This window comes from Scyliorhinus torazame, chromosome 5 (assembly GCF_047496885.1).
Source record: "Scyliorhinus torazame isolate Kashiwa2021f chromosome 5, sScyTor2.1, whole genome shotgun sequence".
NCBI lineage: Eukaryota > Metazoa > Chordata > Chondrichthyes > Carcharhiniformes > Scyliorhinidae > Scyliorhinus > Scyliorhinus torazame.
The window spans coordinates 171425080-171446973 of NC_092711.1; the positions used below are offsets into that span (position 1 = coordinate 171425080).

Below are 21894 nucleotides of genomic sequence, written 5' to 3' on the forward strand. Positions count from 1 at the left end.
AGATGGTAGTGGTTGTGGGTTTGGAAGGTGCTGTCTGAGGAACCTTTATGAGTTACTGCAGTGTATCTTGTAGATGGTATACATAGCTGCTACTGTTTGTCGGTGGTGGAAGGTTTGAATATTAGTGGAAGGCGGCGCAATCAATCAGGCTGCTTTGTCCTGGATAGTGTCCAGCTTCTTGCGTGTTGTTGGAGCTGCACGCATCCAGCAAAGTGGAGCGTATTCCATTACACTCCTGACTTGTGTTTGTAGATGTCTGGTGCACAAGCTTTGGGGCATCAGGTAGTGTGTTACTTGCCGTAGGATTCCCAGCCTTTGACCTGCCCTGGTAGCTACAGTGTTAATATGGCACGTCCAGCTCAGTTTCTGATCAATGGTAACCCCCGGGATGTTGGTTGTGCGGGTTTCAACGATGGTAATGCCACTGAATGTCAAGGGGTAGTGGTTAGATTCTCTCTTGTAGGAGATGGTCATTGCCTGGCACTTGTGTAGCCGAATGTAACTTGCCACTTATTAGGCCAAGCCTGGATATTGTCCAGATCTTACTGAATTTGGACATGGACGACTTCATTATCTGAGGAGTTCAGAATGGTGCTGAACATTGTGCAGTCACCTGCAAACATGACCACTTCTCACCTTATGATGGAAGGGAGATCATTGATGAAGCAGCTGAAGATGGTTGGGCCTAGGATACTGCCCTGAGGAACTCCTGCAGTGATGTCTGGGAGCCGAGATAATTAACCTCCAATCACCACAACCATCTTCCTTTGTACCAGGTATAAATCCAACCAGTGAAGAATTATCCCCTGATTCCCATTGACTCCAGTTTAGCTGGGGCTCCTTGATGCCATACTCGATCAAATGCTGCCTTGATGTCAAGGGCAGTCACTCTCACCTCACTTCTGGCATTCAGCTCTTTCGTCCAAGTTTCAACTAAGGCTTCTACAGATACATAAAGGGAAAAAGAGTAACTAGGGACAGAGTAGGGCCTCTTAAGGATCAACAAGGACATCTATGTGCAGAGCCACAAGAGTTGGGTGAGATCCTGAATGAATATTTCTCATCGGTATTCACGGTGGAGAAAGGCATGGATGTTAGGAAACTAAGGGAAATAAATAGTGATGTCTTGAGAAGTGTGCATGTTACAGAGGAGGAGGTGCTGGAAGTCTTAAAGCGCATCAAGGTAGATAAATCCCCGGGACCTGATGAAATGTATCCCAGGATGTTGTGGGAGGCTAGGGAGGAAATTGCGGGTCCCCTAACAGACATATTTGAATCATCGGCAGCCACAGGTGAGGTGCCTGAAGATTGGAGAGTAGCGAATGTTGTGCCCTTGTTTAAGAAGGGCAGCAGGGAAAAGCCTGGGATCTACAGACCGGTGAGCCTAACGTCTGTAGTAGGTAAGTTGCTCGAAGGTATTCTGAGAGACAGGATCTACAAGCATTTAGAGAAGCAAGGACTGATTCGGGGCAGTCAACATGGCTTTGTGCGTGGAAAATCATGTCTCACAAATTTGATTGAGTTTTTTGAGGGGGTGACCAAGAAGGTAGATGAGGGCAGTGCAGTAGATGTTGTCTACATGGACTTTAGCAAAGCCTTTGACAAGGTACCGCATGGTAGGTTGTTGCAGAAGGTTAAAGCTCACGGGATCCAGGGTGAGGTTGCCAATTGGATTCAAAATTGGCTGGACGACAGAAGACAGAGGGTGGTTGTCGAGGGTTGTTTTTCAAACTGGAGGCCTGTGACCAGTGGTGTGCCTCAGGGATCGGTGCTGGGTCCACTTTTATTTGTGATTTACATTAATGATTTGGATGAGAATTTAGGAGGCATGGTTAGTAAGTTTGCAGATGACACCAAGATTGGTGGCACAGTGGATAGTGAAGAAGGTTATCTAGGATTGCAATGGGATCTTGATCAATTAGGCCAGTGGGCCGACGAATGGCAGATGGAGTTTAATTTAGATAAATGTGAGGTGATGCATTTTGGCAGATCGAATCAGGCCAGGACCTACTCAGTTAATGGTATGGCGTTGGGGAGAGTTATAGAACAAAGAGATCTAGGAGTACAGGTTCATAGCTCTTTGAAGGTGGAGTCGCAGGTGGACAGGGTGGTGAAGAAGGCATTCGGCATGCTTGGTTTCATTGGTCAGAACATTGAATACAGGAGATGGGACGTCTTGTTGAAGTTGTACAAGACATTGGTACGGCCACACTTGGAATACTGCGTGCAGTTCTGGTCACCCTATTATAGAAAGGATATTATTAAACTAGAAAGAGTGCAGAAAAGATTTACTAGGATGTTACCGGGACTTGATGGTTTGAGTTATAAGGAGAGGCTGGATAGACTGGGACTTTTTTCCCTGGAGCGTAGGAGGCTTAGGGGTGATCTTATAGAGGTCTATAAAATAATGAGGGGCATAGATAAGGTAGATCGTCAACATCTTTTCCCAAAGGTAGGGGAGTCTAAAACTAGAGGTCATAGGTTTAAGGTGAGAGGGGAGAGATTCAGAAGGGCCCAGAGGGGCAATTTCTTCACTCAGAGGGTAGTGAGTGTCTGGAATGTGCTGCCAGAGGTAGTAGTAGAGGCGGGTACAATTGTGTCTTTTAAAAAGCATTTAGATAGTTACATGGGTAAGATGGGTATTGAGGGTTATGGGCCAAGTGCGGGCAACTAGGACTAGCTTAATGGTAAAAACTGGGCAGCATGGACTGGTTGGGCCGAAGGGCCTGTTTCCATGCTGTAAACTTCTATGATTCTATTCTCTCAGGCTGTAATGAGGTCAGAAGCTGAGTGACCCTGGCGGAACCCAAACTGAGCGTCCAGGAGCAGGTTATTGCAGAATAAGTGCCACTTAATAGCAACTTTGACTCCTTCCATCACTTTGCTGATGATGGACAGTGGACCTACTGACAAGTAATTGGCTGAGTTGGATTTGCCCTGTTTACTGTCCCCTTAAATGTCAGTCATCTCCTGGGGAAACCAGCCCTTTAATTGTGAACATTAGGAAAGAGACCATCCTTTTAGACAGACAAATAAATGTGTGAACCTGAGGGAGCAAAGGATGTCAATGTCTTTAAGAGAGAGAGACCTGGGCCAAGCTTTGCAGGGTCTGCACCCTCCCTGGATTCACTTCCTTTCCCTTCAGTTGCTGCAAGTGACCAATTGAAGGTCAGAATGAGAAAATAAATGGAAAGAGGGAGAAAAGAAAGTGTTTTACTCACAGATGTTGGACAGGAGTCTGTATGCAGCTCAAGCTCATTCAGGGTCGGACGAACAACAGCTTTGCTCGGCAGAAACCATTGAGACAATGGGGGAGCTCTGGTTGGCGCAGAGACAGAGTCCTTCCGGTCCTCCTATCTTCCCATTGAGCACAAATCAGCGGTAAAGTCAGTGGTATTGAGCTCACTCTGCTCATGCGCAGATGCCCCTCTCCCTGAGACATGCGCAGTCCTGAGCTGGGGGAGGGGCTTTTCGCTCTGGCCGCAACTGTCAGCCGGGTTGCCTGGAAACCGTCTTGAAGATGTGCTGCAGAAGGAGGAACAAAGGGTGGGGGCGGGGCTCCAGTGTCCTCGCGCTGGGCGGGTGCGCTCAAATGCAGTGACGTCACCGCAGAACGGATTTATTCCTATTGGCTGATTTAGAGGACGAGCTCCTTTGTGATGTCATAATGCGGATGTTGAACAATGAGTTTCAGACTAAAACTTCCTCCTCTGGGCAACGTCTGGGAGCAACTCAATGTCTCCCCTTTTCATAAACTCATAACAGTACGAAGTCTTACAACACCAGGTTAAAGACCAACAGGTTTGTTTCGATGTCACTAGCTTTCGGAGCGCTGCTCCTTCCTCAGGTGAATGAAGAGGTATGTTCCAGAAACATATATATAGTCAGATTCAAAGTTGCCAGACAATGCTTGGAATGCGAGCATTAGCAGGTGATTAAATCTTTACAGATCCAGAGATGGGGTAACCCCAGGTTAAAGAGGTGTGAATTGTGTCAAGCCAGGACAGTTGTAGGATTTTGCAGGCCAGATGGTGGGGGATGAATGTAATGCGACATGAATCCCAGGTCCCGGTTGAGGCCGCACTCATGTGTGTGGAACTTGGCTATAAGCTTCTGCTCGGCGATTCTGCGTTGTCGCGCGTCCTGAAGTCCGCCTTGGAGAACTTGCCTGGTGATTGTCACACGATGTCCGTTCATTCGCTGTCGCAGCGTCTGCATGGTCTCGCCAATGTACCACGCTTCGGGACATCCTTTCCTGCAGCGTATGAGGTAGACAACGTTGGCCGAGTCGCACGAGTATGTACCGCGTACCTGGTGGGTGGTGTTCTCACGTGTAATAGTGGTATCCATGTCGATGATCTGGCACGTCTTGCAGAGATTGCCATGACAGGGTTGTGTGGTGTTGTGGTCACTGTTCTGAAGACTGGGTAGTTTGCTGCAAACAATGGTTTGTTTGAGGTTGCGCGGTTGTTTGAAGGCAAGTAGAGGGGGTGTGGGGATGACCTTGGCAAGATGTTCATCGTCATCAATGACGTGTTGAAGGCTGTGAAGAAGATGACATAGTTTCTCCGCTCCGGGGAAGTACTGGACGACGAAGGGTATTCTGTCGGTTGTGTCCCATGTTTGTCTTCTGAGGAGGTTGGTGCGGTTTTTCACTGTGGCGCGTTGGAACTGTTGATCGATGAGTCGAGTGTCATATCCCGTTCGTACGAGGGCATCTTTCAACGTCTGTAGATGTCTGTTACGCTCCTCCTCGTCTGAGCAAATCCTGTGTATACGGAGCGCTTGTCCATAGGGGATGGCTTCTTTAATGTGTTTAGGGTGGAAGCTGGAGAAGTGGAGCATCGTGAGGTTATCCGTGGGTTTGCGGTAAAGCGAAGTGCTGAGGTGACCGTCCTTGATGGAGACGAGTGTGTCCAAGAATGCAACTGATTTTGGAGAGTAGTCCATGGTGAGTCTGATGGTTGGATGGAACTTATTAATGTCATTGTGTAGTCGTTTCAGTGATTCTTCGCCGTGGGTCCAAAGGGAAAAAATGTCATCGATGTATCTGGTGTATAACGTCGGTTGAAGGTCCTGTGCGGTGAGTAGGTCCTGTTCAAACTTGTGCATGAAGATGTTGGCGTATTGGGGTGCGAATTTGGTCCCCATGGCTGTTCCGTGCGTCTGGATGAAGAACTTGTTGTCGAAGGTGAAGACATTGTGATCCAGAATGAAGCGGGTGAGTTGCAGAATTGCGTCTGGAGATTGGCAGTTGTCGGTGTTGAGTACTGAGGCTGTTGCAGCAATGCCGTCGTCATGGGGGATGCTGGTGTAGAGTGCCGAGACGTCCACTGTGACGAGGAATATTCCTGGTTCAACTGGTCCATGGGTGCTGAGTTTCTGCAGGAAGTCCGTAGTGTCGCGACAGAAGCTGGGCGTACCTTGTACGATGGGTTTCAAGATGCCCTCGAGGTAGCCAGAGAGGTTCTCACACAAGGTCCCATTGCCTGAAACGATAGGGTGGCCTGGTGTGTTGGCCTTATGTATTTTCGGGAGGCAGTAGAGATCTCCGATGCGGGGAGTGCGTGGGATGAGAGCACGTAGGGTGCTCTGAAGATCTGGATCCAAGGTCTTGATCAGTCTGTTAAGTTGGCGGATGTGTTCCTTGGTCGGATCTGCGGGTAACTGTCTGTAGTGTTCTTGGTTGTTCAGTTGTCGGTATACTTCTTTGCAGTAGTCCGTTCTGTTCAGTACGACAGTGGCCCCTCCTTTGTCTGCTGGTTTGATGACGATGCTGCGGTTGGTCTTGAGAGCGCGGATGGCATTGCGTGGTGCTTGGGTGACGTTCGGGGCTGTCTTGTGAATACGACTGATGAATCTGGCATTGACGCGACTCCTGACAGCTTGAGCATACATGTCGAGTCTAAGGCATCTTTGAATCTGGCTATATATGTGTTTCTGGAACATACCTCTTCATTCACCTGAGGAAGGAGCAGCGCTCCGAAAGCTAGTGACATCGAAACAAACCTGTTGGACTTTAACCTGGTGTTGTAAGACTTCGTACTGTGCTCACCCCAGTCCAACGACGGCATCTCCACATCATAAACTCATAAGATATAGGAGCAGAGTTAGGCCATTTAACTCATCGAGTCTGCTGCACCATTCCATCATGGCTGATCTCATCCTGGCTTCAACTCCACCATCCTGCCAGTTCTCCATAACCCTTCAACCCATTACCAATTAAAAATCTGTCTTCTCTAAATTTCAATTTGGCCCTTTACATAAATTGTGTGATTCAAGGACCGTTATTCACAGCTAAATTCAGCCGTCTCCTGCCTGTCATTGACATGAGCAACAGAGACAGAAAGGTGCCCGAGGCTCAAATGGGAAGTCAAAACTTGCGACTCGAAACCAACACCTCAACATTTGTCAGTCAAATCCATATTATTTATACTGGGGTTTTTATTATATTTAGGCACTGGAGGCAAAGGGTGGGGGTTTTCAAGGTAACTTTCACTTTCTAACTTTGCATTGTCTATAGTGTCAGCCGTGCTCAGTGGGCAGTTCTCACCTCTGAGTCAGACGGTTGTGGGTTCAAATCCCAGTCCAGGGACCTGAGGACAAAAATCACATCCAACATTCCTCGTCCCAGCACTGAGAGAGTGCTGCACTGTCAGAACAACCTTCTTTCAAATAAGATGCTCAACTGAGGCCCTGTCTGTCCCCATCAGGTGGATGTTAGAGATCCCACAGCCACTATTTTGAAGAAGAGCAGGGGAGTTATCCCCGGTGTCCTGGTCAATATTTATCCCTCAATCAATATCACTAAAAACACATCATCTGCTCATTATCACATTGCTGTGTGTGGGATCTTGCTGTGTGTAAATTGGCTGCTGTGTTTCCTACATTACAACAGTGACTACACTTCAAAAGTACTTCATTGGCTGTAAAGCACTTTAGGACGCCCTGTGGTTGTGAAACGTGGTATAGAAATGCAAGGTTTTTAATTGAAGATACTGATCTTGTTATCGAGAACATAATTGATTTCAGCCACCCCCAACTTACCATTTAATAAAGACAGGACTTTAACCAATTAAGACAAAGGCAGAATTCTCTGGATAGTAAATTCAAAAATAAGTTTATGAAAAGAAAAAGGTTTAATGACTTTTCCAACTTCATGTGGGTGATCAGTCTGTAGAAGCGTAACCCTCTCTGGCTCCTTTGACAGTAATTCTTGTGAAATTCAGCCTCGCGAGTCTGGCTCCTTCTTTGACAGTAATTTCCTTGGAACCCGGCCTCGGGAATCTCCAGTACTTGTCCAGTAAGGAAGACCTTCAGAACATCTACTTTTATCCCCAAAGTGACCCTTACCTCACGTCAGAGGATGTTACAACATGACAATTGGTCAATTTGGTCACTAGATTAATTGAATTGGATCCCCAATTACTGACACCACCTTCTCTCATTATCTTAGGCAGGAATACAATAGAACTGTTTCATATTATCCCTTTTAGCACAGGGCTAAATCGCTGGCTTTGAAAAACAGACCAAGGCAGGCCAGCAGCACGGTTCAATTCCCGTAACAGCCTCCCCGATCAGGCGCGGAATGTGGCGACTATGGGCTTTTCACAGTAACTTCATTGAAGCCTACTTGTGATAATAAGCGATTTTCATTTCATTTCATTTCATTTTCATTTATGTGCTTCTGCAGAATTCCTTATTTTACAACTTCAAATGATGAGGTCAGTCTGAGCTTGGAGGTCTCTCTTGCCAGTACATTTATCTTCATTACACATTCCTTTTTTAAAAATGTATACTACACAATTATTTTTCTCCAATTAAGGGGCAATTTAGCATGGCCAATCCACCTATCCTGCACATCTTTTTGGGTTGTGGAAGTGTGACACACGCAGACACGGGGAGAATGTGTAAACTCCACATGGACAGTGACCCTGGGCCGGGATCTAACCCGGGTTCTCGGCGCTGTGAGGCAGCAGTGCTAACCACTGCACCACCATGCCACCCAAAACATTGTTTACAATTACAGCAATTAAGCTTTTTAAGAAATTTAGAGTACCCAATTCATTTTTTTCCAATAAAGGAGCAATTTAGCGTGGCCAATCCACCTATCCTGCACATCTTTGGGTTGTGGGGGCGAAACCCATGCGAACATGGGGGAAATGTGCAAACTCCACACGGACAGAGACCCAGAGCCAGGATTGAACCTGGGACCTTGGCACCGTGAGGCAGCAGTGCTAACCACTGCACCATTCTGCTGTCCTGCTTTTACATTTTTACAGCAAATAGAAATCAGTCTTTTACGAGGACTACGGATTCATTATTGATTCATTCATTGTAACTGAATTAAGGATCAATCATCTGTTACTGATTGGTGGATAAATAAAACAGTAATCTTTAATTAATATATTTGGTTACTCCAAGGTACACTGATTCAAAAAGACAGTTTGTGAAAGACAATAGCTTTATTTCTTACTCATCTTGATTGGATTGAACAATCAGCCTTGTGGTTGAGCCAGACATTGGCACAATTTAGTGTTCTCTTTCTTGTCAAAATTATGGAAGAATTTCTTGGTTTCAACAATTAATGCTCACCTCAGCAGTGTTGAAGATTCACGTTTAATCAGTATTAATTTCTGAAATAAAGATCGAGTCACATGTTAGAGTTTAACATGGCTTCTTTGACCTTCTTATTTCCAACAGTGAAGATCGACAAGTGATTGATTTTAAAACTAAATCTTATGTCAGAAGCATAGCCAGAGTTTCTGACATTGCAACAGTGACTACATTTCAAAAGTACTTCACTGAATGTAAAATGCTTCAGGAGATCCTGTGGTCATGTAAGGTGCTACAGAAATTTAATTTATTTTTAGAAAAGTCCCCAAACTTGGATAGATCACACTCGATATGCTGATGAATATTAGGAATAAAGACGGTGTCTTTGTGATTTTGTGTAACAACAATGTGTTTCATTCCATTTCCAAGTCCCCAGTGAAAATCCAAACACAGTATATCGGGAAATTATCTGTTTCAAAATGAGTTGTTGTGATTAATAGAAACATAGAAAGTAGAAGGTGTAGGCCATTCGGCCCTTCAAGCCTGCTCTGCGAACATGGCTGATCATCCAACCTAATAGCCTCATCCCGCCACTCACTGGATGAAGACATTTCTCTTCACCTTAGTCCTAAAAGGTTTACGCCGTATCCTTAGACTATGACTCTGGGTGTGGTCACTTTCACCATTGCGGATATCCTGCCTGCATCTACCCTGTCTAGTCCTGTTAGAATTCTATAGATTTCTATGAGATCCCCCTCATTCTTCTGAACTACAGCAAATACAATTGTAAACGACACAACCTCTTATACATCAGTCCCGCCATCCCAGGAATCAGTTGGTTAACCTTCTATAGCAAGAACATTCTTCCTCAGATAAAGAGATCAAAACTGCACACAATATTCCAGGTTTAGCCTCACCAAGGCCCTGTACAATTGCAGCAAGACATCACTGCTTCTGTACTCGAATCTTCTCTCTATGAAGGCCAACATGCCATTTGCCTTCTTTACCGCCTGCTGCACCTGCATGCTTACCTTCAGTGACTGGTGTATGAGGACACAGGTCTCGCTCCACATTCCCATCTCTCAATTTACAGCCATTCATTTAATCATTGTCCTTCCCAGGGCAGCACAGTGGCGCAGTGACTAGCACTGCTGCCTCATGGCACTGAGTTCCCAGGTTCGATACCGGCTCTGGGTCACTGTCCGTGTGGAGTTTGCACATTCTCCCTGATTGTGTGGGTTTCACCCCCACAACCCAAAGATGTGCAGGCTAGGTGGATTGCCTACGCTAAGTTGCCCCTTAATTGGAAAATTAAAAAATGAATTGAGTACTCTAAATCTTTCACAAAAAAAAAACAAATAAATAATCTTTCTTCCTATTTTTGCTATCAAAGCGGATAACATAACATTTATCCAAATTATATTGTATCTGCCATGCATTTTCCCACTCACTCAGCTTGTCCAAATCACACATGAAGCATCTCTGTAACCTCCTCACAGCCCACCCTCCCACCAAGCTTTGTGTCATCTGCAAATTTTGAGCTGTTGTATTTAACTTCCTCATCTAAATCATGAATATACATTGTAAATAGATGTGGTCCCAGCAGCAATCCCTGCAGTACCCCATCAGTCACTGCCCACAGTTCAGAAAAAGACCCGTTAATTTCTATTCTTTGTTTCCTGTCTGCCCAATCAGTTTTCTATCCATCTCAGTAACTACGCCTAATCCCATTAACTTTAATATTACACACTAATCTTTTAAATGGCACTTTGTCGAAAGCCTTCTGAAAGTCCAAATAAACCACATCCACTGGCTTCCCCTCTTCAACTCTACTAGTTACATCCTTGAAGAATTCCAGTCGATTTGTCAAGCATGATTTCCCTTTCATAAATCCACGCTGACTCTGTCTGATCCTACCACTGTTTTCCAAGTGCTGTGCGATAATATTGGGATTATAGAATTCCGACAGTGCAGAAGGAAGCCATTCAGCCCATTGAGTGTGCACCAACCCTTTGAAAGAGCATTCTTTCCACTCACCTGTCCACCTTGTTCTATCCCCGTAACCCCATAACCTAACCTGCACATCCCGGACACTAAGCAGCAATTTAGCATGGCCAATCCGCCAAACCGCACATCTTGGACTGTGGGAGGAAACCAGAGCACCCGGAGGAAACCCACACAGACATGGAGAGAACGTACAAACTCCACACAGTGACCCAAGGCTTGAACTGAACCGGGATCCCTGGCGCTGTGAGGTTGCAGAGCTAAGCACTGTGCCACCGTGCCGTCTCGAGACTCATCCCAGCAGCTTGAAAATGGTGCAGGATTCAAATTAAACAATACTTTCTAAAGAGAACTGGACAGATTCTGAAAAAGAAAATAAATTTGAAGAGTGATTAATTGTTCGTTCCCAGAGCCAGCATGGGAACGATGGGTGAAATGGCCTCCTTCTGTGCTGTCCGAGTTTCGTTTACATTTAAAGCAAGTGGTGAATAGCTGGAACCCCCTTCCTACAAGGGGAGTAGAAGCAGAGATCATAGAACCATAGAATTTACAGTGCAGGAGGCCACCATTCGGCCCATCGAGTCTGCACCGGCTCTTGGAAAGAGCACCCTACCCAAGGTCAACACCTCCACTCTATCCCCATAACCCAGTAATCCCACCCAACACTTAAGGGCAATTTTGGACACTAAGGGCAATTTATCATGGCCAATCCACCTAACCTGCACATCTTTGGACTGTGGGAGGAAACCGGAGCACCCGGAAGAAACCCACGCATACACGGGGAGGATGTGCAGACTCCGCACAGACAGTGACCCAAGCCGGAATCGAACCTGGGACCCTGGAGCTGTGAAGCAATTGTGCTATCCACAAAGCTACCGTGCTGCCCCTATGATGGAATGTCTCCCAAAGGAAATTGGATGGTCACTTGAGGGAAATAAACTGACAGAGATACGGGAATAGAACTGGGCAATGGTTTAGCGGCAATGGTCTCAATGGGCCGAATGGCCCCATTCTGACCCTAATTCCTGTCTGATCTAAAAAGAGAAATTTCAGCTGCTCCAGTCTCTCTGAATAATTGAAATTCCTCATCCCTGGTGCCATTCTCGTAAATCTCCTCTGCACCGTCTCGGAGAACTTCACATCTTTCCTAAAGTGTGGGGCCCATATATAGGGTTCCATTCTAGAGGGATAGAATTGTAAAGCAGGGAGGTTATGTTCAACTTGCTTAGACCCAGGGTTAGACTACACTGGGAGGACTGTCAACATTTGTGATCTCCATTTAGAAAAAGGAAATCGAGGCACTGGAGAAGGTGCAACAAAGATTCGCAAGAATAATACCAGAACTGAGAGCATTTCACCCTCAGGAAAGGCTGGTGCTGCTTTTCTCTAGAAAAGAGAAGACTGAAGGGTGACCTGATGGAAGTCTTTAAGATGATGAAGGGGTTCAATAATCCAATAGGGATTTGATGAGAAACCTCTTTACCCAGCGACAGTGAGAATGTGGAACTCACTCCCACAGCGAGTGGTTGAGGTGAACAACATGAATATATTGAAGGAGAAGCTAGATACATACATGAGGGAGAAAGGAATAGAAGGATATGCTGATGGGGGAGATGAAGAGGGGTGAGTGGAGGCTCATGTGGAGCATAAATACTGACAGAGACCAATTGAGCCGACTGGCCTGGCCCTGTGCTGTAGACTCAATGGAACAGAGACAAATGTGTTTCTTTTAGATCTACCTGTAGTGGGGGGAAAACACTATTTACTATCCAGGTTAAAATAAATGTCCTTCATCAGTTTTTGTGGATCATTTCAGTGGAAATGTGCTCTCCCCCAGGCTCAAAGAGCATCAACCCACTGGAAGCAAAGTCGTGAGACCGCCCAGTCCAGCAGAAAGAAACCCTCCGACCCTCCCACTTCATCAAGTGTCAGAATGAACATGGTTCAGTCCTGGATGTGATTAACAGCAGCAATAATGTTAGGTAATCTCTGAAGGTTGCCACTCAAGTGGATAGAGCCGTGAAGAAGGGGGCTCGAGTTTAAAAGCCGTGGGGTTATGCTGCAACTGGTGAGACCACATTTGGAGTATTGTGTGCAGTTCTGGTCACCTTATATGAAGGATGTGGAAGCACTGGAAAGGGTGCAAAGGAGATTTACCAGGATGCTGCCTGGATTGAGGGTAGGTCTTATGAGGAAAGGTTGAGGGAGCTAGGGCTTTTCTCATTGGAGCGAAGGAGGATGAGAGGCAACTTAATAGAGGTCTATAAGATGATGAGGGGAATAGATAAAGTGGACATTCAGAGACTATTTCCTTGGGTGGATGTAGGTGTTACAAGGAGGCATAACTATGAGGTTCGGGGTTTTTTCAGAGAGTGGTTAGGGTGTGGAATGGACTGCCTGCTGTGATAGTGGGGTCGAACACTTTAGGAACTTTCAAGCGGTTATTGGATAAGCACATGGAGCACACCAGAATGACAGGGAGTGGGATAGCTTGATCTTGGTTTCGGACAAAGCTCGACACATCGAGGGCCGAAGGGCCTGTTCTGTGCTGTACTGTTCTATGTTCTATGTATTTAGAAACCTGTCAGTTGGGTGGCACAGTGGCCCAGTGGTTAGCACTGCTGCCAGGAGGGGACAAGGTTTATAAGAGATAGGATGTATAATCATCTGGAAAGGAATAATTTGATTAGAGATAGTCAACACGGTTTTGTGAAGGGTAGGTTGTGCCTCACAAACCTTATTGAGTTCTTTGAGAAGGTGACCAAACAGGTGGATGAGGGTAAAGCAGTTGATGTGGTGTATATGGATTTCAGTAAAGCGTTTGATAAGGTTCCCCACGGTAGGCTACTACAGAAAATACAGAGGCATGGGATTCAGGGTGATTTAGAAGTTTGGATCAGAGATTGGCTAGCTGGAAGAAGACAAAGGGTGGTGGTTGATGGGAAATGTTCAGACTGGAGTCCAGTTATTAGTGGTGTACCACAAGGATTGGTTTTGGGGCCACTGCTGTTGGTCATTTTTATAAATGACCTGGAGGAGGGCGTAGAAGGATGGGTGAGTAAATTTGCAGATGACACTAAAGTTGGTGGAGTTGTGGACAGTGCAGAAGGATGTTACAAGTTACAGAGCGACATAGATAAGCTGCAGCACTGGGCTGAGAGGTGGCAAATTGAGTTTAATGCAGAAAAGTGTGAGGTGACTCATTTTGGAAGGAATAACAGGAAGACAGAGTACTGGGCTAATGGTAAGATTCTTGGCAGTGTGGATGAGCAGAGAGATCTCGGTGTCCATGTGCATAGATCCCTGAAAGTTGTCACCCAGGTTGAGAGGGTTGTTAAGAAGGCGTACGGTGTGTTAGCTTTTATTGGTAAAGGGATTGAGTTTCGGAGCCATGAGGTCATGTTGCAGCTGTACAAAACTCTGACGCGGCCGCATTTGGAGTATTGCGTGCAATTCTGGTCGCCGCATTATAGGAAGGATGTGGAAGCATTGGAAAGGGTGCAGAGGAGATTTACCAGAATGTTGCCTGGTATGGAGGGAAGATCTTATGAGGAAAGGCTGAGGGACTTGAGGATGTTTTTGTTAGAGAGAAGATGGTTAAAAGGTGACTTAATTGAGGCATACAAGATGATCAGAGGATTGGATAGGGCGGATAGTGAGGGCCTTTTTCCTCGGATGGTGATGTCTAGCATGAGGGGACAAAGCTTTAAATTGAGGGGAGATAGATATAAGACAGACGTCAGAGGTAGGTTCTTTACTCAGAGAGTAGTAAGGGCGTGGAATGCCCTGCCTGCAACAGTAGTTGACTCGCTAACACGAAGGGCATTCAAATGGTCATTGGATAGACATATGGACAATAAGGGAATAGTGTAGATGGGCTTTAGAGTGGTTTCACAGGTTGGCGCAATTTTGAGGGCCGAAGGGCCTGTACTGCGCTGTAATATTCTATGGTCTATGTTCTACCTCACGGCACCAAGAACTGCACGTGTGGAGTTTGCACATTCTCCTGGTCTCTTGTGGGTCTCAGACCCACAACCCAAAACGATGTGCAGCAGAAATGAATTGGCCTCGCTACACTGCCCCTTAATTGGAAAAAGAAAATTGGGTACTCTGAAATTTATTGAACAAAAAAACAGAGATCTGCCAGTCTCTGCATTAAACACACTCAGTGACTGAGCTTCCACAGCCCTCTGGGGTAGAGAATTCCAAAGATTCACAACCCTCTGAGTAAAGAAATGTCTCCTCCGAGACTGGTCCTAAGTGGCTTCCCCCTTATTTTGAAATTATGCCTCAGGGTCTAGACTCTCCAAATAGGAGAAACATCTCACCTGCACCCACCCTTTATGGATTTTGTAAGTTTCAATGAAATTCCCTCTCATTCCTTGAAACTCTGGAGAAAAGAGGCCTAGTTTCCCCAATCTCTCTTCATAGGACAGTCCTACCAAACCTGGAACAAGTCTGGTGAAACTTTGTTGCTGTTCCTCTGAGGCAATACCTTTCCTAAGGTAAGGGGAGTAAAACTGCACACATTACTCCAGCTGTGGTCTAAGCATTTCATAATGATCGATGACAAGGCCACCGGACGGTATTCATTGAGGCACGTTGCCTGGTTCTTCTTTGGCACCGGTATGATGGTGGTCTTCTTGAAGCAGGTGGGTACCTCAGAACGGAGTAGGGAGAGGTTGAGGATGTCCGCGAACACACCTGCCAGTTGGTCCGTGGAGGATCTGAGTGCACGACCAGGGACTCCGTCAGGACCCGTCGCTTTCCGAGGGTTCACTTTCAAAAAGGCCATTCTGAATTTAGAGGCTGTGACACAGAATTTTTTTTCATAGAATTTACAGTGCAGAAGGAGGCTATTCGGCCCATCGGGTCTGCACCGGCTCTTGGAAAGAGCACCCTACCCAAGGCCAACATCGCCACCCTATCCCCATAACCCAGAAACCCCAACCAACACCAAGGGCAATTTTGGACACTAAGGGCAATTTATCATGGACAATCCACCTAACCTGCACATCTTTGGACTGTGGGAGGAAACCGGAGCACCCGGAGGAAACCCACGCACACACGGGGAGAATGTGCAGACTCCGCACAGACAGTGACCCAAGCCGGAATCGAACCTGGGACCCTGGAGCTGTGAAGCAATTGTGCTATCCACAAGGCTACCGTGCTGCTGTGACGGTGGGTATGGGTGTGCCCAAGACTGATGGGGCAGTTGACAACGATTTGTTGGTTTCCTGCTCGAAATAAGCATGGAATGCATTGAGTTTGTCAGGAAGGGGTGCGCTGTTGCTAAAGAATTTACTCGGCTTTGATTTTTAGCCCATTATGTTGTTTAAGCCTCGCCACAATCGACAACAGTCCATGTCGTTCGTCTGTGACTCTAGCTTAGTCTGGTATTGTCTCTTGGGAGTCCCTGATGGCTTTGCAGAGGTGGTCAAACCTAGATTTCTTGTATAGGTCAGGGTTGCCTGTCTGAACTCCTCAGACCTGGCCTTCAGCAGGGAGTGAGTCTCCCGATTAAACCATGGTTTCTGGTTGGATAACATACATACTACCTTCTTTGACACACAATCTTCTACACATTTACTGATGAAGTCTATGATGTGGTGCCTTGTTTAGGTTGGCTGCTGAGTTCTTGAATATGGACCAGTCCAGTGACTCCAAATAGTCACGTAGGAGCTCTTCCATTGCCTCGGACCAGTATTTGCATGACCTTTTTGCAAAATAAATTTAGAGTACACAATTCATTTTGTCCAGTTAAGGGGCAATTTGGAATGGCCAATCCACCTCCCCTGCACATCCTTTTGGTTTGTGGGGGTGAAACCCCCACAAACACGGGGAGAATGTGCTAACTCCACACGGACAGTGACCCAGAGCCGGGATCGAACCTGGGACCACCATGCTGCCCTGCATGACCTTCTTAACCGGATTCTTCCACTTACGTTTCTGCTTGTATGCGGGGAGAAGGAGCACCGTCTTGTGGTCCGATTTTCCGAAGTGTGGTCCGGGGATGGATCATCAGGCGCCCTTGATGTTTGTGTAGCAGTGGTCAAGGTTGTTGGGGCCCCTATTGGAACAGGAGATGTGTTGGTGGAATTTTGGCAGTACACTCTTGAGGTTGGCCTGGTTGATGTCCCCAGCCACGATGAACAAGGCCTCCGGGTATTCTGTTTCATTGTTATTTATAGCGGTTACAATTCATCAAGCGCCTTCTTCACTTCCGCCTGGGGTGGGATGTAGACCGCCGTGATGATGGCAGAGGTGAACTCCGTGGAAGGTAGTATAGGTGGCACTTCACAGTCGGGTATTCCAGGTCCGGGGAGCAGTAGTTCGCCAGAGTCGCCACATCCGAGCACCAGGAGGATGTGATGAGACAGCAAATCCCTCCACCCACTCCAGGTTCAGTCCTGGATGTGATTAACAGCAGAAATAACAGCAGAATCCAACCCGTCATCACTTGTGAACCCTTTGGTGTCTCAGCATGTTGGACGACTGAGTTAATCCCTCCCCACATGACAGCAGGTGAATGGCTTCTTTCCAGTGTGAACTCGCTGGTGTGTCAACAGGGCAGATGAATCACTAAATCTCTTCCCACAATCAGAGCAGGTGAATCAACTCTCCCCAGTGTGGACTCGCTGGTGTCTCCGCAATGATGTTCTAAACGTCTTTGTGCAGTGAGAGCAGTTGAACGGTCTCTCCTCAGTATGAATGCGCTGATGGGACATCAGTACCGTAGAGCTTTTAAACCCACTCCCACAGTCGGAGCATTTAAAGGGTCTCTGATTGGTGTGAGTGAGATTGTGGCTCAGCAAGTGATGACCGAGTAAACCTTTTCCCAGTTGGAGAGGTGAACGGGCTCTCTCCAGTGTGACCTCGCTCGTGTTTCATCAGGTTGGATGAAGTTCTAAAGCTCTTTGTGCAGTGAGAGCAGCTGAACGGTCTCTCCTCAGTGTGAATGCGCCGGTGGGACATCAGTCGCTGTGAGCTTTTGAAACCCCTCCTGCAGTCAGAGCATTTAAAGGGCCTGCTCTTGGTGTGAGTGACATTGTGGCTACGCAGGCCGGATAATTGAGTGAATCCCTTATCACACACAGTGCAGATGAACGGCTTCTCCCCCGTGTGAAGTCGCTGGTGTGCCTGCAGGTGGGAAGCCTGAGTGAATCCCTTATCACACACAGAGCAGATGAATGGCCTCTCCCCGGTGTGAGCGCTCTGGTGTATCTTCAGGTGGGATAACCGAGTGAATCCCTTATCACACACAGTGCAGACGAATGGCCTCTCCCCGGTGTGAACTCGCTGGTGGTTCTGCAGGTAGGATAACTGAGCGAATCGCTTATCACACACAGGGCAGATGAATGGCTTCTCCCCGGTGTGAACTCGCTGGTGGTTCTGCAGGTAGTGTAACTGAGTGAATCCCTTCCCACACACAGTGCAGATGAATGGCCCCTCCCTGGTGTGAACTTTCTGGTGGCTCTGCAGGTTACATAACCGAGTGAATCCCTTCCCACAGTCAGAGCAGGTGAATGGCCTCTCCCCAGTGTGAACTCGTTCGTGTCTCCGCAGGTTGCCAATGATAGTGAATCCCTTTTCACACTGAGTGCAGGTGAAAGGCCTCTCCCCAGTGTGACTGCGTTGATGCCTTTCCAGCTCATGTCGGTCTTTGAATCCCTTCTCACAGTCCTCACATTTCCATGGTTTCTCCATGGTCTGGGTGATCTTGCGTATCACCGCGTTGGACGATCGTCCACACACAGAACACGTGTGCAGTCTATTCCTGATGTGAATGGTGTAGTATTTTTTCAGGCTGTGTAACTGATTAAAGCTCTTTCCACAGTCAGTGCTCTGGAACACTCTCACTCGGGTGTGTGTGTCTCGGTGGTTTTTCCAGACACACTGATGTTTAAAATCTCTTGAAGCAGACAGAATAGACAAACATTTCTCCTTCTAGATTCAAAGGCCGATGATATTCGGTTCCCAAGAATTGAGTGACTCAGTCAGTTCTTGACGTGATATTTAGTTTGAGATATCCACCTCAAACCCCTCTCGTTCGAACTTCCTGCAAAAAGATTTTACAAAAATCATCACTGTCAGTACAGGATAGAAATTCTGAACAGACAATTCTAGTTTCTAGCTGACTCTCGTTCCCTCAAATGTAAAAACATAGGGCAGCACGGTAGCATTGTGATTAGCACAATTGCTTCCCAGCTCCAGGGTCCCAGGTTCGATTCCGGCTTGGGTCACTGTCTGTGCGGAGTCTGCACATCCTCCCCGTGTGTCCGTGGGTTTCCTCTGGGTGCTCCGGTTTCCTCCCACAGTACAAAGATGTGCTGGTTAGGTGGATTGGCCATGCTAAATTGCCCTTAGTGTCCAAAATTGCCCTTAGTGTTGGATGGGGTTACTGGGTTATGGAGATAGGGTGGAGGTGTGGACCTTTGGTAGGGTGCTCTTTCCAAGAGCCGATGCAGACTCGATGGGCCGAATGGCCTCCCTCTGCATTGTAAACTCTATGATCTATGATCTATGCTCTGTAAATGCTCTAAATCTCCATTCCACACACTCGCCCTCCATTCTCACTCTGCTGTATCTAATATTCACCCTCCCAACTCTCCTGAAGGTGCTGATTCAGGCTGATTGACAGACCCATGCTCACTGCTTCCTGTCCTGGACACAGAGGCTACCAGACAGATATATGTCTATATTACTGGATGATAAATGTGTGTAATATACAGACTGGATTCACTTCCTTCCCCTCCCAATTCTTAGGTTGATGCTGATCAACAAATCTAAACTCACGACAACCTGTACAAGAGTAGAGACTCTCCATCTAAGTATATTTACTGATTAGAGATGGGGTGATCCTGAGGAAGAATTTTATTTAGTCATGGAGTGGGCATGAGCAGGAACCCACTGCCCACAAGGGTTGTGGAAATCGAGATGATCAATAAATCAAAATATAAAGAAAATAAGCTTTCAGGTGAACAGGGATATCGAGGGGGAATGGGACTGACTGGATTGCTGTACAGAGAATCAGCATTGACTTGAGTTCCCAAATGGATTCTGTCAGTGCTGCAATGACTGTATGACTGGAAATATATAATGTAGGTACAGTACTATATTACAAAACTAGAACTAATAATATGTATTTTATTACAGAACCATCAATAATATAACACTAGATATATCTCTGTCCAATATAAATTTTTTAAAAATTAATTTACAGGGTGTGGATGTCGATGATGAGGCCAGCATTTATTGCCAATTCCTAGTTGCCCTTCCGAAGTAGTGATGAGTTGCCTTCTTGAACCGCTGCAGTCCTTGAGTTGTAGGTACATCCCCTGTGCTGTCAGGGAAGGAGTTCCAGGATGTCGCCCCAGCAACAATGAAGGAAGGGAGATATATTTCCAAGTCCGTCTGGTGAGTGACTTGGAGGTGAACCTGCAGGTAGTGGGATACCCAGGCATCTGCTGCTCTTGTCCTTCTAGATAGTAGTGGTTGTGGGCCTTCTAGATAGTAGTGGTTGTGGGTTTGGAAGGTGCTATCGGAGGAACCTTGGTGAGTTACTGTAGTGCACAGTGTAGATGGTATACACGGCTGCCATTGTTCATCAGTTTCGGAGAGTGTGAATATTTGTGGAATGGGGAGCAGTCAAGCAGGCTGTTTTGTTCTGGATGGTGTAGAGAAGCATCTTGAGTGTTGTTGGAGCTGCACTCAACCAGGCAAGTGGTGATTATTCTATTACACGCCTGACTTGTGCCTTGTATATGGTGGACAGGCTTTGGGGGTCAGAAGGTCCGTTACTCACTGTAGTATTTGGCCTGCCCTGGTGACCACCGAATTAATATGGCTAGTTCAGTTCAGTTTCTGATCAATGGTAACCCCCAGGATGTTGATTGTGGAGGATTCAGCGATGCTAATGCCATTGAATGTCAAGGGGCGGTAGTTAGATCCTCCTTTGTAGATGGTCATTGCCTGGCACTTGTGTAGCACAAATGTAACTTGCTACTTATCAGCCCACATCTGGATACTGTCCAGGTCATGCTGCATTTGGACATAGACTGTTTCATTATCTGAAGAGTCACGAATAGTGCAGAACATTGTGCAGTCATCCACAAACATCCCCACTTCTCGCCTTATGTGAAAGGGAGGTAATCGATGAAGCAGCTAAGGATGGTTGGGCCTAGGAGTGTGCCCGGAGGATCTCCTGGAACCGAGATGATTGACCTCCAACCACCACAACCATCTTCCTTTGTGCCATGTATGACTCAATCAGCCGATTCCCATTGACTCCAGTTTAGCTGGGGCTCCTTGATGCCATACTCGGTCAAATGCTGCCTTGATACCAAGGGCAGACACTCCCACCTCACCTCTGCCATTCAGCTCTTTTGGCCATGACTGAACCAAGGCTATAATGAGGTCAGGAGCTGAGTGACCCTGGTGGGACCCAAACTGAGCATCCGTGAGCAGGTTTTGCTGACGAAGTACCACTTGATAACGCTGTTAATGACTCCTTCCATCACTTTGCTGATGATGGAGAGTATTCCGAAAGGGAAGTAATTGGTTGGGTTTGATTTGTCCTGTTTACTGCTCCCTTTAATGTCAGCCATCTCCTGGGGAAACCAGCCCTTTAATTGTGAACATTAGGAAAGAGACCATCCTTTTAGCCAGACAAATAAATGTGTCAAGCTGAGGGAGCAAAGGATGTCAATGTCTTTCAGTCAGCCAGAGAGAGACCTGGACCAACCTTTGCAGAGTCTGCACCCTCCCTGGATTCACTTCCTTTCCCTTCAAGTTGCTGCAAGTGACCAATTGAAGGTCAGAATGAGACAATAAATGGAAAGAGGGAGAAAAGAAAGTGTTTTACTCACAGATACTGGAGACAGGAGGAAGGTTCAGTCTGTGTCCAGCTCAAGCAGGGTTGGAGGAACAACAGCTTTGCTCGGTAGAAACCTCCATGTCCAACTTCCGCATTGAGACAATGGGGGAACTCTGATTGGCGGAGAAGCAGAATCCTTCCGGTCCTCCAATCATCCTATTGGTCAACACCTGAGCAGTAAGGTCAGCGGAAGTGAGCTCCGCTGCACATGCGCAGATTCCCCTTCCCTTAGACATGCGCAGTCCCGGGACCGGGATGGGGTGGGGTCGATCACCGACGGCCGGAACTGTCAGCCGGTTGCCTGGAAAACTTGTCTCGAGAATATGTGGCGGAAGGGGAACAATGGGTGGGGGCGGGGCTTTCGCGTCTGCGCGCTGGACAGTGACGTCACCGCGGAGCGGATTTATTCCGATTGGTTGATTCAGAGGACAAGCTCCTTTGTGATGTCACAATGTGGC

At 46.9% G+C, this 21894-nt stretch overlaps 1 protein-coding gene across 2 annotated transcripts; it reads right to left on the reverse strand.

The window, feature by feature from the left end:
• Window positions 1-8446: 8446 nt before the first annotated feature.
• Window positions 8447-21616, reverse strand: LOC140420659 (uncharacterized). 2 transcript variants are annotated; one of them, XR_011946501.1, is made up of 3 exons: window positions 21429-21616; window positions 16506-18619; window positions 8447-8636 (listed from the first exon to the last, which is right to left on the reverse strand). XR_011946501.1 is itself a non-coding variant. In XM_072504656.1 (2 exons), the coding sequence occupies exon 2, from the start codon at window positions 18265-18267 to the stop codon at window positions 17332-17334; it is 936 nt and encodes a 311-aa protein (XP_072360757.1). In that variant the 5' UTR covers window positions 18268-18619; window positions 21429-21616; the 3' UTR covers window positions 11193-17331. The 2 variants fall into 2 exon arrangements, 1 of the variants encoding a protein (XP_072360757.1); XM_072504656.1 differs by lacking the exon at window positions 8447-8636 and having other exon boundaries at window positions 11193-18619.
• Window positions 21617-21894: the final 278 nt, after the last annotated feature.